A 15,941-nucleotide genomic window follows, 5' to 3' on the forward strand; every position below is an offset into this window, starting at 1 on the left:
TGTCCAAATCGGTTACTTTTTTACATTTTGTTCTGTAGGGGTGTTTTTGTGTGTGTGTTTTAGCAGTCTCAAAATTAGAGGCTCTTTTAACCACAAAGTAGTGGTTGAGTGGTGTCGGGATACTAACATGAGACCTGAGTTCGAATCTCCTGACAAGGGTACAAAGTGTTTAACTTAGTGTTGGTACCACTTATTGTTGGTCCTGCTCATATGGATGAAATACTGTGTCAACAGACTACAATTTGACTCACTTGATTTATTGGTATTCATTTTTTACAGACAAGTACCTACATGCCCGCCTATCGAAAGGAGTTAGCGCGTTCAGTGACGACGAGCCTCTGTACGACAGCGTGGCATCGGACGAGGACTACAGCAGTATTGATACTATAAGCATTAAGAGTATGCGAGAGGAGATGAGGAGAGATAAGCCAGCCGATGTGAGTACTTGTTTCATTTATGCTTAAAGATATACACCATTTATACTGGGCTTTATCTCAGCAGCCTGCACGGGGAATACCTAGGTAAAGAAAGTGGCAGTGTTCTGATGTTCAAAACATCACAAATATAGCCTGATATAATATCTGTAGTTTTCAGTAACTTCAGTAACTTTCAGGACAAGACATATGTCAGTAACCGTTGGTATCATTAACATATGCAATGCTGACATATTTACCACTAATAGTACATTTTGTCATCAACCTTTAATTGCATTGATGATTCCTTTTGTGTTTGACCTTAAGGTGTATATTTGTTAAACTTGTTGAAAGTGACTTTTAGTTGAATAGCTATCATATATGTCCTCATGTCGTTTCAAAGTTATGGGAGCATTTTCTCATAATTATGAGGAATTAATAACATTGTACAAACTTCTTCTCCATGGATATCATATAATTATATCTTTTCCACTGTGCTACTGTTGTATGTCTTTTTGCCTCCACTGTCATGTCCATTTTGTGATGCTGTTGCATAAGTCGCGATAATTTCTTTGTCATGTTAATGTAAATTATTTTCATCATTTAATTTTCTGTCTTATGTCGTTTGACATGATGTAATATCAGTTCAGTTTTCTTTTCTGTATTTTCATAATTTTTTTATCTTCTCTCAACTTTAGTTCTTTTCTGTTTGTACATGATGCACCTGTTTATTTCATTTGTCGTAGGACTCGACACTGAGGCGACAAACTCCCATGTCCATTATCTCCTTTACTGAGGTGAGCAAGCTCAGCATGTGGAGCTCAGTGGTAGAGAACCCCAGAACACCTTAACCCTCCCCCTGAAGTTCATATTAATGTGTGCACTGCTCATCTTGGAGCTGTAGAGGGAGCAGGCGGTTGGGAGAAAATAGCAGTTGACAAGAAAACTGTCATTGTACAGGAGACCTTAACCCTCACCCTGAAGTTCACATTAATGTGTGACAAGAAAACTGTCATTGTACAGGAGACCTTAACCCTCACCCTGAAGTTCACATTAATGTGTGACAAGAAAACTGTCATTGTACAGGAGACCTTAACCCTCACCCTGAAGTTCACATTGATGTGTGACAAGAAAACTGTCATTGTACAGGAGACCTTAACCCTCACCCTGAAGTTCACATTAATGTGTGACAAGAAAACTGTCATTGTAGAGGAGACCTTACACTTTACCCACCCCCTCACCCCCTGAAGTTCACATTAATGTGTGACAAGAAAAACTGTCATTGTACAGGAGACCTTAACCCTCACCCTGAAGTTCACATTAATGTGTGACAAGAAAACTGTCATTGTACAGGAGACCTTAACCCTCACCCTGAAGTTCACATTAATGTGTGACAAGAAAACTGTCATTGTACAGGAGACCTTAACCCTCACCCTGAAGTTCACATTAATGTGTGACAAGAAAACTGTCATTGTACAGGAGACCTTAACCCTCACCCTGAAGTTCACATTGATGTGTGACAAGAAAACTGTCATTGTACAGGAGACCTTAACCTTCACCCTGAAGTTCACATTAATGTGTGACAAGAAAACTGTCATTGTACAGGAGACCTTAACCCTCACCCTGAAGTTCACATTGATGTGTGACAGGAGACCTAACCCCAGAAAACTGTCAAGAAAACTGGAGGAGACCTTAACCCTCACCCTGAAGTTCACATTAATGTGTGACAAGAAAACTCTCATTGTACAGGAGACCTTTAACCCTCACCCTGAAGTTCACATTAATGTGTGACAAGAAAACTGTCATTGTACAGGATACCTTAACCCTCCACCTGAAGTTCACATTAATGTGTGACAAGAAAACTGTCATTGTACAGGAGACCTTAACCCTCACCCTGAAGTTCACATTGATGTGTGACAAGAAACTGTCATTGTACAGGAGACCTTAACCCTCACCCTGAAGTTCACATTAATGTGTGACAAGAAAACTGTCATTGTACAGGAGACCTTAACCCTCACCCTGAAGTTCACATTAATGTGTGACAAGAAAACTGTCATTGTACAGGAGACCTTAACCCTCACCCTGAAGTTCACATTAATGTGTGACAAGAAAACTGTCATTGTAGAGAATACAACTTTAAGTTGTCTGTCACAGGTTCCTGTTATTTCCTGGTTGCCCTCCTCCAGCTCACTCTCATCCCCTTCCATTGGAGACTACTGGTAACCTCACCCTCCCTTGCTGATAGCAGCATTACACCAAACTTTTAATCCCTGATTCCACCCACTCATTTATGTACTATGAGTTTTTGAGTGTGTGTCCCAATACTCTGTTTTTCATTTTGGCCTGTTGTCATGATAACCAGGCTTGCTGGCTTCACCATCCATGGTGATACACACATATGACCTGTGAGAAGTAACCCAACCAACTTGATCTCTAATCAAATTTTCACTTTCACTGCATGAAGTTCTAGCATTACAGAATGTTTTAATGAGTGCTTTTGGTTTGACCGTCTCAGTTGAGTTTGTGGTTGCTTGTTAGGCATTACACCTCTTGCTACAGAGGATTTGTTGTTAGAAGTTTGCATGGAAATCTTTTGTTATGTTCTCTACAAGGAGAAAGTCAGTGTTTACAAGCTGGGTCCACATCTCCAGATCCCTGTGGTTGGTTGTGAGGGGATCAGGAGGGCTAGCTCTTCTGACTGCATGTCAATGCATGACATGTTTGCCTGGTACAGATTCAGTTACTGATAGATGACAGTAAAAATACTGCTGACTGGCAGTTTACAACCTTCACTCACATCATTCACTTCAGACTGACTGACTGGTTTTACGCCGCTTTTAGCAATATTCCAGCAACATCACGGCGGGGGACACCAGAAATGGGCTTAACACATTGTACCCATGTGGTGATTCGAACCTGGGGCAGTCAGCGCTTTAACCACTAGGCTACCCCATCACCCCATTCACTTCAGAAGGAGTAGCAGGATGTTTTGTGTTTGCCTTGAGTTGAATGCTCTCAATGCTGTTCACAAAATGGAGTTTTGATTGTGGTTGTCAATCCTAATATCTAGATGTGAAGATGCTTCCTGATATTCAGCTTTCATCACCATGACCATCATTACAGTAGTCTTGCTCCTCAACAGAATTGTCAACCTTTACTGTTCTGTTACTCTGTGTTTTGCACCCACAATAAGCTCCCTTGCAACAATGCATTGTAAATACTTCAGTAGTGAGTTAAAAGGTGTTACTCCTGATTCACTGAACTTTTCAAAGTGACAGATTATATCCAGGGAGTTTCACAATGTGTGGATCTATTTGTCACCCAGATGGGTGATGAATCTTCCTCTTGAAGTGATATAAGCTACCCGTTGCTTATTCAGAGCTCAAATTGCACCACAGCAACTTTTGAAAATAGGGCCAAGCTAAGACTGTTCCCTGATGCACTTTTTTCACTTTCACTTGGAATTATCTAAAACTGGCACGTGTGATTGTTACAAGTATCAGTTTAGAATAGCAAGCCTTGTTGAGTCTGCATCTAAAACACAAACTGACATGATGGAAGATAACGGGTAAGATGCCATGTGTATGTTTTCCGTTTCAGTGCCAGAATACAGTTAGTCATTCCATCTTTCATCAACCAGTTAGAAATAGACACACAGAAGACCTGAACATATAATTGCTAAGATGAGGCAAGCATGTCATTTTCTGGTCAGGCATGATGGATAGATTTAGGAAGTCAGATAACATGATAATGCTTTTGCATGAAAAAAGTGTTTAACATAGAATGTACATGATGCATGAAAATGTCTCTTAAATCAGTAATGTCTAAGACATTTATTTCACCCTGTAGCAAAACCCATGAAGATCCAGGTTAGAAACGTTTTTCAGTAACCCATGCATGTTATAAGAGATGACTAACAGGATTGGGTGGTCAGGTTTGCTGACTTGGTTGACACATGTCATTGTATGACAATTGCATGGATCGATGTTGATCACTGGATTGTCTGTCCAGACTGGATTATTTACAGACTGCCACCATACAGCTGGAATATTGCTGAGTAAGCGTTAAGCAACAAACAAATCACCCTGTACTGATTCCATGTGAGAATAGCTTTCCAGTGCCCCCATAGTAGAAGACTACAAACAAGTTGTGATCTGTTACCTGGCTAATTGTATGACATCTATTACCTGGCTAATTGTATGTCATTGTACCACAGTGATGCAGTTTGTTGCTTGTCAAATGCTGGTTTCAAATCAAATATCAACTTGTATTGGAAAGTACAGATTTCTTAGACTGCAGTTCTTAGAATGGGATGTGTATCAGTATATTCTGAGTAGAAATCACAAAAATTTGATTCAGATACTACATGGAGTTTTAGGAAGAGAGCTCAAATTTTGTCATTTTCCTATCTCAAATTCACTTAGGCACTATGCTGAAGAACCTAAGAGATGTTTGGATGGTAGATTTCAGTTTCAGGGACTCCTGTTGATTGAAATTAGCAAAGTTACAAATTATTGATACCTTCGTCTTATGGATAAAAATGGCAAGGGTTTGTTTTTTATGCAATTTTTTATGATTTCATAATTCATATTGAAAACCAACTCTACCCATGCCATTCTTACTACATGTATTAGCCTTTTCTCAACTAGGAAAATGGTTCTCTCCATTAAATCAGTTCTTTTACTTCCAACACAATAACACTCCGTGTGGAGACTTGGCAACCCCTCCCAATCTATGTGAAGGAGGTATTGTTTCTGAGCCAGTCAGATGTTAGCTGAGTAGTGTACGTTTATTCCACTTGATATTATGGTAGAATGAGTTAAACCTACTGTTTGTTCAGTGTGCAAAGTTTGACATTCACTATATGTCTTCCTTGAAAATGCAGTATGGTTATGTGGCAGTACCTGGACTCGGTAAGGATCGTGTCCTCGAAGCAGTGGTTGACTGGTTGAGTCTATATTACAGAGCACCACATCTATATTATGTAGAGGCACAGAACGTGACGGAGGCACCGTGGCGGCCGGCCAGTACCTGACTGCACTAGTAGCAGCCCGTAGGAACAGGATTTTTAAAGGTGTTATCGGACTGCAAAAGATATTCATTTATGAAGTTCTTCCTTATGTGTCTGGTGCATGTTTTGCCCATGTCAGGAAAATGTTTCAAGGTCAAGGTCAAAACTTCATGGGTACTTTTCTCAAAATGTTTTATCGTTTTTATCTAAAGATATACCTTCTTCAGTATGGAGTTCTGCTTTGAATAGGTTTTGGTAAAAGGCTAAGGTCAAACTCATGTTTAATATTTCACCTTAACCCTTATCAAACATGAGTGAACATGTACTTGTTGACAGATTGACAGCTTGATTAAGGAGAACAGTGCCCTAAAGAGCATCAACATGCAACGGAGGAACGAAGCTCAGGTTTTGCAGAACGGCTACGAGGCCAGCAAGGGGAGTAACTCTGGTAACCCCGAATATGACTCACTGGATGAGAAAGTGCCACAACGGCCTGTGCGGGATATGCGACCACAGTCAATGTTTGAGCCCAGAACCTCATTACAAAAGGTGGGTTTTGTCTCACATTTAGACATCTTGCCGTGTGATGATAATATTGATATACTTTGATATTACTGAATTGGCACCAGAGTTTACATAAACAAAATGCTTTGTCCAGAGTTGCATCCCTTGGGCATGCCAGAAACCATGAGTTCAAATCCTGCTTCATCCCGAATTGTGCTTTGCTGTCTGTCAGCACCATAGCCATGCAGACCCGTGAAGGTACGGGTCAGAATTGATCTTCAGCAACCCATGCTTGTTGTAAGAGGCGACAAACGGGATCGGGTGGTCAGCCTCACTGACTTGGTTGACACATGTCATCGTATCCCAATTGCTTAGATTGATGCTCATGCTGTTTGTCACTGGATTGTCTGGTCCAGTCTTGATTATTTACAGACCACCGCCATATAGCTGGAGAGTGGCGTAAAACTAAACTCACTCACTCACTCACCTTATAATAAACTGTGCATATTTTTCTCAGAGTCAGTCAAGAGAAGATCAACTCCAAACCTGTCTGTCTGAAGCCAACATCCGTTATGATGGAGAGAGGGTAAGTGAGTCTACTGTATCTCAACACTGCAGATACCCTGGATCATCATCTTCTGGGCATTATTCTGGAGTGGCAGAGCAGTTCATCAAGTAACTGGTTAATCAGTATTCTGTATACTAAGTCAATGAAACAGTGTTGTCATGTTTTGCAGGAGATAACATGTTTGGGAGTAAACCCAGTAAATATTTGGCCCAACATGGATTTGTCATTTTATACAAATTAGAGATAATGAATCACAATTTTGTTTAAGGTTTATCTTTAAGAAATTATGATCCTTTTCTGGATTGTCTCTTCATGTCAGCTGAATGAGAACCCAGTGATACCTCACTTCATATTTGACTCAAATTTTCATGAAGAAAAGATTCTGATTAATCTAATTCATAATTGATTTGAGATTTATCTTAAATAAGAAAATAAGGCCTAATAATTATGTATTTTCATACAGGTGTCTTGAATTGTATATAAATTATGTTCATTGAAGCGTTCAATGAAGAATTGTGTAAGGTGTGTCAGTCAGTATGCTGAGCAAGCAGCATGTGTGGTACTAATCATGAGTTTGTGTTTACAGCTGGGTGACATGGAGCTGTCATTACCGAGTGAACCTATTGATCCAGATGTCGCTAACGCCAACATCGTCCCAGATCCCGACTATGATATGCCAAATGATGAGGATGTAGCTTGGTGAGTGTGCAGGGCTGAGAGATCTGAAATATGACATAACAGAGTGATGGCCATATGTTAAGAGTGAAATCCGATAACATGATTCCTCGTCTGAAGTAACCATGACAACTTGCCATAAGAGGAGACTAAAAATATCTAGCTGTCACATGTTGGTCATTATAATATCAACCACTGAGTTACCTAGTCCAAATTCAGTAACATACAGGTTTCTGTGATATAGCTTACATATAATGATGAATAATAAACATACAAAACTGAAAAAGTGCTGAAGTGAATACTACAATTGGTCAATGTTTTGTTGCAGTGCCTCCTCCCGACCGTGTTCCGAGATGACCGATTCCATGTCGTCACAAGGTGCCACACCAAAAGCTACAGCATTCGCTTCAGTCACACTGTCGAAGGAAGATCTGTCCGAACTTCCATCGCAGGAAGATGTTGTAAAGAAGACAGAAAAAATAACCAAGAAAATCCAGGAATTATTATTAACAGCGCAAGCAAACAATTCCGAGTGGTAAGTACCTGTTGCTTGCTTCCATCTTAATCTTCGTGCTCTAAAGACGTGGAGAGCTTAATATATAAATGAAGCTATGCAGGACCATGATGTCACTTTGATCATACTTTGAAGGCCGTTCCCTTGTTGGTAGTTTTGTTCAGGAAGTATAGTTTGTATGGTATGGAGTCATCTTTTTTCTGACAAATTGAAAAATGTAATGTCCTCACATGTGATTGGATGATGGGGCAGGTCAAGGTCACTCCAGAAGGTAATGTCCCAAACAGCTTGTGCTCACACACTATCTTGAACATTCATAATTGCAGTTTGAAGAAACATTCAATACGTAATCCAGTCTAAGTAGACTTAGGCTCAGTATTATATGTTACACTGCCAGTACGACTGTTTTATGACTACAGTATAGCAGTGTAACAAATAATACTGGGCCTAAGTATTCTTACACTGATATGTGATCAACAGTCAATTCATGGCTTATATTAAGGTCAAATTCATTAAGCTGATGGTATCTAGAGGCATTGTATTTTCTGTTTCAAAGTTGTACCTTGTTGGCCAAGTGTTCTTGATGTTGGAATTGCTTTGTTTATGAGGAAGCAGAGGGATAGCCTTTGTCTTCCAAAGTTGTTCTTTGTAATGAATGAGTTAATTTCAGCTGTCACAAGATGGGGTTAATCTCATCAAGTCAAAATTAATGGTTCATGATGAATGTTGCTGATGGAAATCTTTTTGGGCATTCAGGAAATAGTTGGGATGGGTCTGCTTCTGATTTTGCATGTATTCCAGTTTAGGAAGTACCTCATGAATAACAGTGCTGTGGTGATACTTTTATCATTTTCTGGTCAACAAAACTACACTATAGATCTGGGGTTAGACTCCAACGTAATCATAGTTAAACTGCTTGTTCCGACAGCCCTATACCCATGCTCCATTTATCTTACCACAGAGGCATTGCCTACCTTTTACATCACTTAAACATATCTTTGAAAGCTGGTATGCAGTGACATATTGTATTACCCAACTGTCGATTCTATTATTTCAGCTATGGACCATGCTCTGAGAAGATATATTCTGCTGTTGTGGACATGGCGGAACTATTTCCACAGGTGAGTGTCTGTGTGGACCTACATGGAGGAACCACAGCTCCTTCAACCCACTCATCAGGGCTTGACCTGACACTTCAGTTCCATTTGGGTGGTTCAGGGCTGGTAAACAGTCTTAAGTAAACTTAGGCTCAGTATCATTTGTACACTGCTATACTGAGTCTAACAAACCCTAGTAAAAGGTTGCATCAGCTAACCTTTTGAATTGACTAATCAGAACAGAGCTTACCAAATTGTGAAAGTTAACATTTGCACATACAGTTTGAATCTTTACCTCGAAAACTCGAATGATTCCGAATGCTATGTTCCACACGATTGCTTCTGAGTGATACACGTGGAGGACGCCATTATTCACAACAATGAATAAACAGTCTCTGAAATTAGTGTTTTTGTCAATATTCTAGGATGTCAGTTTGCGAAAATATAAGCTAATAGTAACCATGTCATCAGAAACCCCTAAGTGTATATACTGCAGGCCAAATATCTGTGTTTTATGCAGATTTTCGTTTGTTGAGAGATCAGTGTCAGCGACCGGGGAAGAGAATATATATTAAAAAAAACATTTTGTAAGTCCCGCCGAACCTTAAATAGTAGCCGTTGTCTGATTGGTTAAATCCGTTCGACCGCTTCACGTTTGATTGGCGGTCATAGGTCGCTCAAAGGTTAGCTGACACGACCTTCTACTTGGGTATTATAAGGGTAACACATTTTTTCAGGGCATTATCAGTTGCAGAAGCCTGAGGTCTTTCATTAACTGCCTGAGGAAGGATAATGCCCTGAAAAATAGCGTTACCGTTATTTTAGCTAAAATGGATAGAATTTTTAATAAGATAAAAGCAAACAACAGTATTGGTTTTGAAGCATTTACTGCTAACAACAAACGACGGAGGTCACTGACACACTTTTTACAAACATGGAAACGTCACAGAACAAACAAGATGACGTCACTATTGCGAGTGACGACATTCGACCTTGACCTTTGCCCATACTACCAGCCGCCATTTTTTTCAATGCTGAACAACGTTAGAGTTCCAGTTGATGTTTTTATTGCTACATGTTGTAATTTATGGTACAATTGTTAAGGTTGGCACCGGCAAGGAAGTGCATAATGGCACAGGTACATGTGACGAATGTGAGTCAGATATATCGTCAATATTGAACCCAAGTTCAAACGAACCGTAGGTGGTTGAACATCAAGAGCTGAGGTCCTTATGACGTCACCTAACAACGGGCATGATAATGGCCCATCGTTAAGCAATTTGGGGGCATTATTTTAGCTACAATATCAGTAAGTCCCAGCAAACAATAAATGTGCCAACTAACAAACTGAGTTAAAGAGTTTAATTTAACTCTAGTGACTGACTAGTCTTTGCAATGCATTGGATAACTTGTTTGAGGTTAAAAGATCATATCTCAGTAATCCAAATTGCTTCCTCGAAAATGATAGTCATTTCACTTACAGACAACAGCTGCTGGTTGAGATAAAGGCTAGAAATTACTGAATGATATTTTCTGAAAAATAATACTCTTAGTTATTGGGACTGTCGGCCATAATGACCTGCAGAAAACAAAAGCTGTGGGTCCGAGTGGTTTCAGTCAGCTTCGGGCCTAAGGATGGACATTAATTTCGAACACTGCCTGTGTAATTCAGCCTGTTTTATGTTTATGTTGTTGAGATGATCTTCCTTCCTGGCAGATCCATTAGTATGTGACTATGGTCTTTTGTTCCAGCCTGTGAGGCCTGACACAGTGAATGCAGCCTTACAACTCCTCACCATGAGTGCCGCTCGGCTTCAGGAAGAGTGCCGGAAGTGCGCTCAGCAAGATCAGGACTCGGAAGTGGAGGCAGCTCACAAAACACAGCTAATCATACAGTTCGCATATGACATTGCTAAAGCGGCTAAACAACTGGTGACACTCTTTCAGTGAGACATGCACACAGACTTGGTTTTTGGCCTCTGTTGAATAGATGACTATCACCCAGGTTGATTTCTCAAAGCTACACGAAACTGGACTTGCAACTTGTAAAATGGCATGCATGACTTGTTAGTGAGGTACCTATTGTGCGACTTGTGATAGAGGTAGAGACTGAAGGTGCATGGTGAGACTGGTGGATTTAGCGAGCTGGTGTTCATCAGGATGTAAGGCATCCTTTCTACCGAGCATGATGAGTTCCAGATGGACAGCATGGTACATCCATCTCACCCAGTGATATGCATGAAGGTTTTGATGGACAGGACTCTGGAGGTCACATTTGTGCACAGTTGAGTGTCATGCACAATTACTTGACTGTCATGAGTACCATTGGCAGATTTTAGAATCCTACATTGCATGCAGAGGACTTTGTTGCTTTCATCAGTTTCATGTGTGGTGATACACAACGTTGAGAATTCACGTCATGTCATTGAAGCATTCTACATTACTAACACCAGCTGACAGTTAAACTGCATTATGTTGTCCAGTTTAGCTGCGTGACATATGAGAAGGTTTGGTCGGAAATTGATGAGAAAATTGCTTGTTTGTGGATACTCCTCAACCTGGAGATACCATTCATTAATCTCTGATCCACCTGTTCAAAGTTTCTGGGTTCATTTACAGTCCAAAGAAGTCACCTTTTCTTGTATGACAAGCTGCACTATAGAACGATATACAATGCGTTGTGTAAAGTGCACATATCAACATTCTTAGCGTTCATAGAAAATGATCAAATGAAGTTGCAAACAATGGTGTAATTTGAAATTCTGTATCATGCTGAAGTCCATTTCTGGACCGAAATAGCCAGTTAAGATATGTTGCTCAATTCTATTTTCTTAAACAATTCCATGGTAAACCTAATAAAGAAACATTAGCTTAAACATACCAGTCAATTTGTGTACCATGGGGTATTGCTGGAAACCTTGAGATGTGACAAAACTTGTCATACTAGCGAGAAAGAACCCTATCCTCAACACTGCAGGCATCTTCCTCGTGTAGCATTGGGGTGTGTTGGGATTTGGACACTGCCTGGAGGGATATTACATGTGGGAAACCCTGCAACAGTGCTAAGTCTCATCTTTAATGTTGTGCCAATTTTGTATTTATTTGTACTTAGAAATCTTGTACTATATCTCTATGCATATACCACATGCGTTTTAAAGTGTACAAAATCTGGCGTTAAAATTCACCAGCTGTTGTCTCTTCCTGTATAGTGTCTGCTTGTCCCTGAGATCCCTGATGAAGGGTGAGGTTTAAGTAATGGGCAGAGTTTAGGGGACATTGTCATGTCTGATAGGGGCATGGTCTTGACTGTTGTGGACATGTTCTTGTTTGATATCCTTATATGATAGGGAAGTGCTGTTGTCTGATGATGAGAATGTGTTCTTGTCTGACCACTGGGACATTTTCTTGTCTGGTGAGGATGTGTTTGAGCCTGAGGACTGAACAGGTTCAAAAGATAATGAGAACATATATCTTTTCATAGGGACATGTCCATATCTTATGATAGGGACATGTTCATATCTTATGAGGGGACCAGTCCATATCTTATAAGGGGAACCAGTTCATATCTTATGTGGGGGACATGTCCATATCTTGTGAGGGGGACATGTCCATATCTTATGAGGGGGACATGTCCATATCTTATGAGGGGGACATGTCCATATCTTATGAGGGGGACATGTCCATATCTTATGAGGGGGACCTGTCCATATCTTATGAGGGGGACCTGTCCATATCTTATGAGGGGGACCTGTCCATATCTTATGAGGGGGACCTGTCCATATCTTATGAGGGGGACATGTCCATATCTTATGAGGGGGACATGTCCATATCTTATGTGGGGGACATGTCCATATCTTGTGAGGGGGACATGTCCATATCTTATGAGGGGGACATGTCCATATCTTATGAGGGGGACCTGTCCATATCTTATGAGGGGGACATGTCCATATCTTATGAGGGGGACATGTCCATATCTTATGAGGGGGACATGTCCATATCTTATGTGGGGGACATGTCCATATCTTATGAGGGGGACCTGTCCATATCTTATGAGGGGGACAGGTTCATATCTTATGAGGGGGACATGTCCATATCTTATGAGGGGGACAGGTTCATATCTTATGATTGGAAATGTTCTTCTCTGTTGATAGGGACATTGTGTTTATAGATGGGAACATGTTCTTGTCTGCTGAGGAGGACTTGATATGATAACAAGGCTGGAACATGTTCTCGTCTAATGATGGAAACTTGTTCCTTTCTAGTGACGAGGATATGTTTGTGCCTGGCTCAAGTTCTCAAGTTTTGGTTGACATGTTATTGTGTGTGTTCAGAAGAAAAACAGTTGATGACAGTTTGAGTCTGTAATATGATTTAAAGGTTTAGCACTAGTGTAGAGTTACAGTTTGGAGATCACTAGGATGAAGTTTGATGTCAGTTATATCATTAAAACAGTCATAATAACTGACATTAAGTATAATTTTCCATTAGTAACATTAACTAATATGAATGTTGTATTACTGTCAAAAGACATCATATCACACCTTTACATACCAGGGAATCTGCCTAAACATGTCCACCCCTCCCCACACCCACCAGGGAATCTGCCTAAACATGTCCACCCCTCCCCACATCCACCAGGGAATCAGCCTAAACATGTCCACCCCTCCCCACACCCACCAGGGAATCTGCCTAAACATGTCCACCCCTCCCCACACCCACCACCAGGAATCTGCCTAAACATGTCCACCCTCCCCCACACCCACCAGGGAATCAGCCTTAAACATGTCCACCCCTCCCCACACCCACCAGGGAATCAGCCTAAACTTGTCCACCCCTCCCCACACCCACCAGGGAATCGGCCTAAACATGTCCACCCTCCCCACACCCACCAGGGAATCAGCTCTAAACATGTCCACCCCCTCCCCACATCCACCAGGGAATCGCCTAGACATGTCCACCCTCCCCACACCCACCAGGGAATCGGCCTAAACATGTCCACCCCTCCCCACACCCACCAGGGAATCAGCCTAGACATGTCCACCCCTCCCACACCCACCAGGGAATCAGCCTAAACATGTCCACCCCTCCCACATCCACCAGGGAATCGGCCTAAACATGTCCACCCCCTCCCCACACCCACCAGGGAATCGCCTAAACATGTCCACCCCCTCCCTAAACATGTCCACCCCTCCTCCCCACACCCACCAGGGAATCTGCCTAAACATGTCCACCCTCCCCACACCCACCAGGAATCGCCTAAACATGTCCAACCCCTCCCCACATCCACCAGGGAATCGGCCTAAACATGTCCACCCCTCCCACCAGAGAATCTGCTCTAAACATGTCCACCCCTCCCCACACCCACCAGGGAATCAGCCTAAACTTGTCCACCCCCTCCCACACCCACCAGGAATCTGCCTAAACATGTCCACCCCTCCCCACATCCACCAGGGAATCAGCCTAAACTTGTCCACCCCTCTCCCACACCCACCAGGAATCGGGCCTAAACATGTCCATGCCTCCCCACACCCACCAGGGAATCGGCCTAAACATGTCCACCCCCTCCCCACACCCACCAGGGAATCGGCCTAAACATGTCCACCCCTCTCCCACATCCACCAGGGAATCGCCTAAACATGTCCACCCCCTCCCCACACCACCAGGGAATCAGCCTAAACATGTCCACCCCTCCCCACACCCACCAGGAATCAGCCTAAACATGTCCACCCCTCCCCACACCCACCAGGAATCGGCCTAAACATGTCCACCCCTCCCCACACCCACCAGGGAATCGGGCCTAAACATGTCCACCCCTCCCACCCACACCCACCAGGGAATCGGCCTAAACATGTCCACCCCTCCCACCAGAGAATCGGCCTAAACATGTCCACCCCTCCCACAAACATGTCCACATGTCCACCCCTCCCCACCAGAGAATCGGCCTAAACATGTCCACCCCTCCCCACACCCACCAGGAATTGGCCTAAACATGTCCACCCCTCCCCACCAGAGAATCTGCCTAAACATGTCCACCCCTCCCCACCAGAGAATCTGCCTAAACATGTCCACCCCTCCCCACACCCACCATAATGAGACTGGTACTGAATGTGATCATAAGATGAAACTGTCGTCACCTTCGTTTACAATCTTGTATTTGCGGAGTTAGCCATTGTATATACCATGTTCATAATGATCAGTTTCCTCCCATCCTTCAATATTGAGCTAAATCCATTCAACGATGATGATTTGCTTGCAACTGCTGGAGTGCACAGCAAGCACCTGCCTGTAGTTTGTGATACTCAGTAGACACCTAGTGCAAATCTACATGTAATGTGCTTTGTATTTATAATATTGGAAGTCATACATGGTGGGAGGGGACATGGATCACACTGAAACTGACATGAAAATGACGTGAAATTGACAAGTATTGATTTCATAATAATTATACATTCAAAATATATGTGAGATTTATGAATAACCTGGAAAATATTCGTCAGGTAACAGGTACCTCAAAATCTTATCATTTACAAAGGTACGAAACATGTTTTACATTGAGAAATCATGGAAGTCTCAGTATGCCTATTTCAATCGCTTTTATAACAAAAGTTTCATTCCAAGAAGATTGTATATTTTTTCTTTCTTCAGGTTTGGAGCTTGTTTATAACATATTGTCACAGATTGTTTTTTAAGGTCACAGGAATTTGATTTCAATCATCGAAATAGCCATCTTCATTTCATAACCAGTGCAAACAATTGACATTAATAATGTTGTTTTTCAGTTCATGTAATCAAAATCACAGTTTCTTTAATTCGGGATACAACTACATTAGAAAGATATATTTGATGACGAGTAGATCATCAGTGTAAATAACTATCAGTGTCTTCGCATTACTGTAAGGATGGTGGAGTAACCTAGTGGTGTAAAGCATTCGCTTGTCACACCAGAGACCCGGCTTCGATTCCCCACATGGGTACAATGTGAAGCCCATTTCTGGTGTTCCCCGCCATAATGTTGCGGGAATATTGCTAAAAGCGGTGTAAAAAAACACACACTCACTACTGTTGCCTAGATTTTATGTTGAAGACTAAACTTGTTTGAGATATTGTGGAGCAAAGGGAGGTAATCTCAGTCGGTCAAGTGTGATCCATTTCACTCCCC

The 15,941-nt window shown here is 41.8% G+C and overlaps 2 protein-coding genes across 2 annotated transcripts in view; both read left to right on the top strand.

Moving 5' to 3' along the window:
* LOC124271430 (ARF GTPase-activating protein GIT2-like) overlaps positions 1 to 11,673 on the top strand; it is a 43,601-nt gene extending 31,928 nt beyond the window's left edge. Inside the window, exons 11-18 of the mRNA XM_046706583.1 lie at positions 280 to 437; positions 5,379 to 5,456; positions 5,761 to 5,973; positions 6,446 to 6,514; positions 7,083 to 7,195; positions 7,500 to 7,706; positions 8,743 to 8,806; positions 10,535 to 11,673. Coding sequence (XP_046562539.1) covers positions 280 to 437; positions 5,379 to 5,456; positions 5,761 to 5,973; positions 6,446 to 6,514; positions 7,083 to 7,195; positions 7,500 to 7,706; positions 8,743 to 8,806; positions 10,535 to 10,732 — 1,100 coding nt within the window. The 3' untranslated portion in view covers positions 10,733 to 11,673. The remainder of the gene's footprint in view (positions 1 to 279; positions 438 to 5,378; positions 5,457 to 5,760; positions 5,974 to 6,445; positions 6,515 to 7,082; positions 7,196 to 7,499; positions 7,707 to 8,742; positions 8,807 to 10,534) is intronic.
* Positions 11,674 to 13,897: 2,224 nt separating this feature from the next.
* On the top strand, positions 13,898 to 14,374 carry LOC124271431 (extensin-like). The gene has a single exon (XM_046706584.1). The coding sequence runs from the start codon at positions 13,898 to 13,900 to the stop codon at positions 14,372 to 14,374; it is 477 nt and encodes a 158-aa protein (XP_046562540.1).
* Positions 14,375 to 15,941: the final 1,567 nt, after the last annotated feature.

Source organism: Haliotis rubra, unplaced genomic scaffold (assembly GCF_003918875.1).
Source record: "Haliotis rubra isolate DU_JTF1 unplaced genomic scaffold, ASM391887v1 Scf160, whole genome shotgun sequence".
NCBI classification, from domain to species: domain Eukaryota; kingdom Metazoa; phylum Mollusca; class Gastropoda; order Lepetellida; family Haliotidae; genus Haliotis; species Haliotis rubra.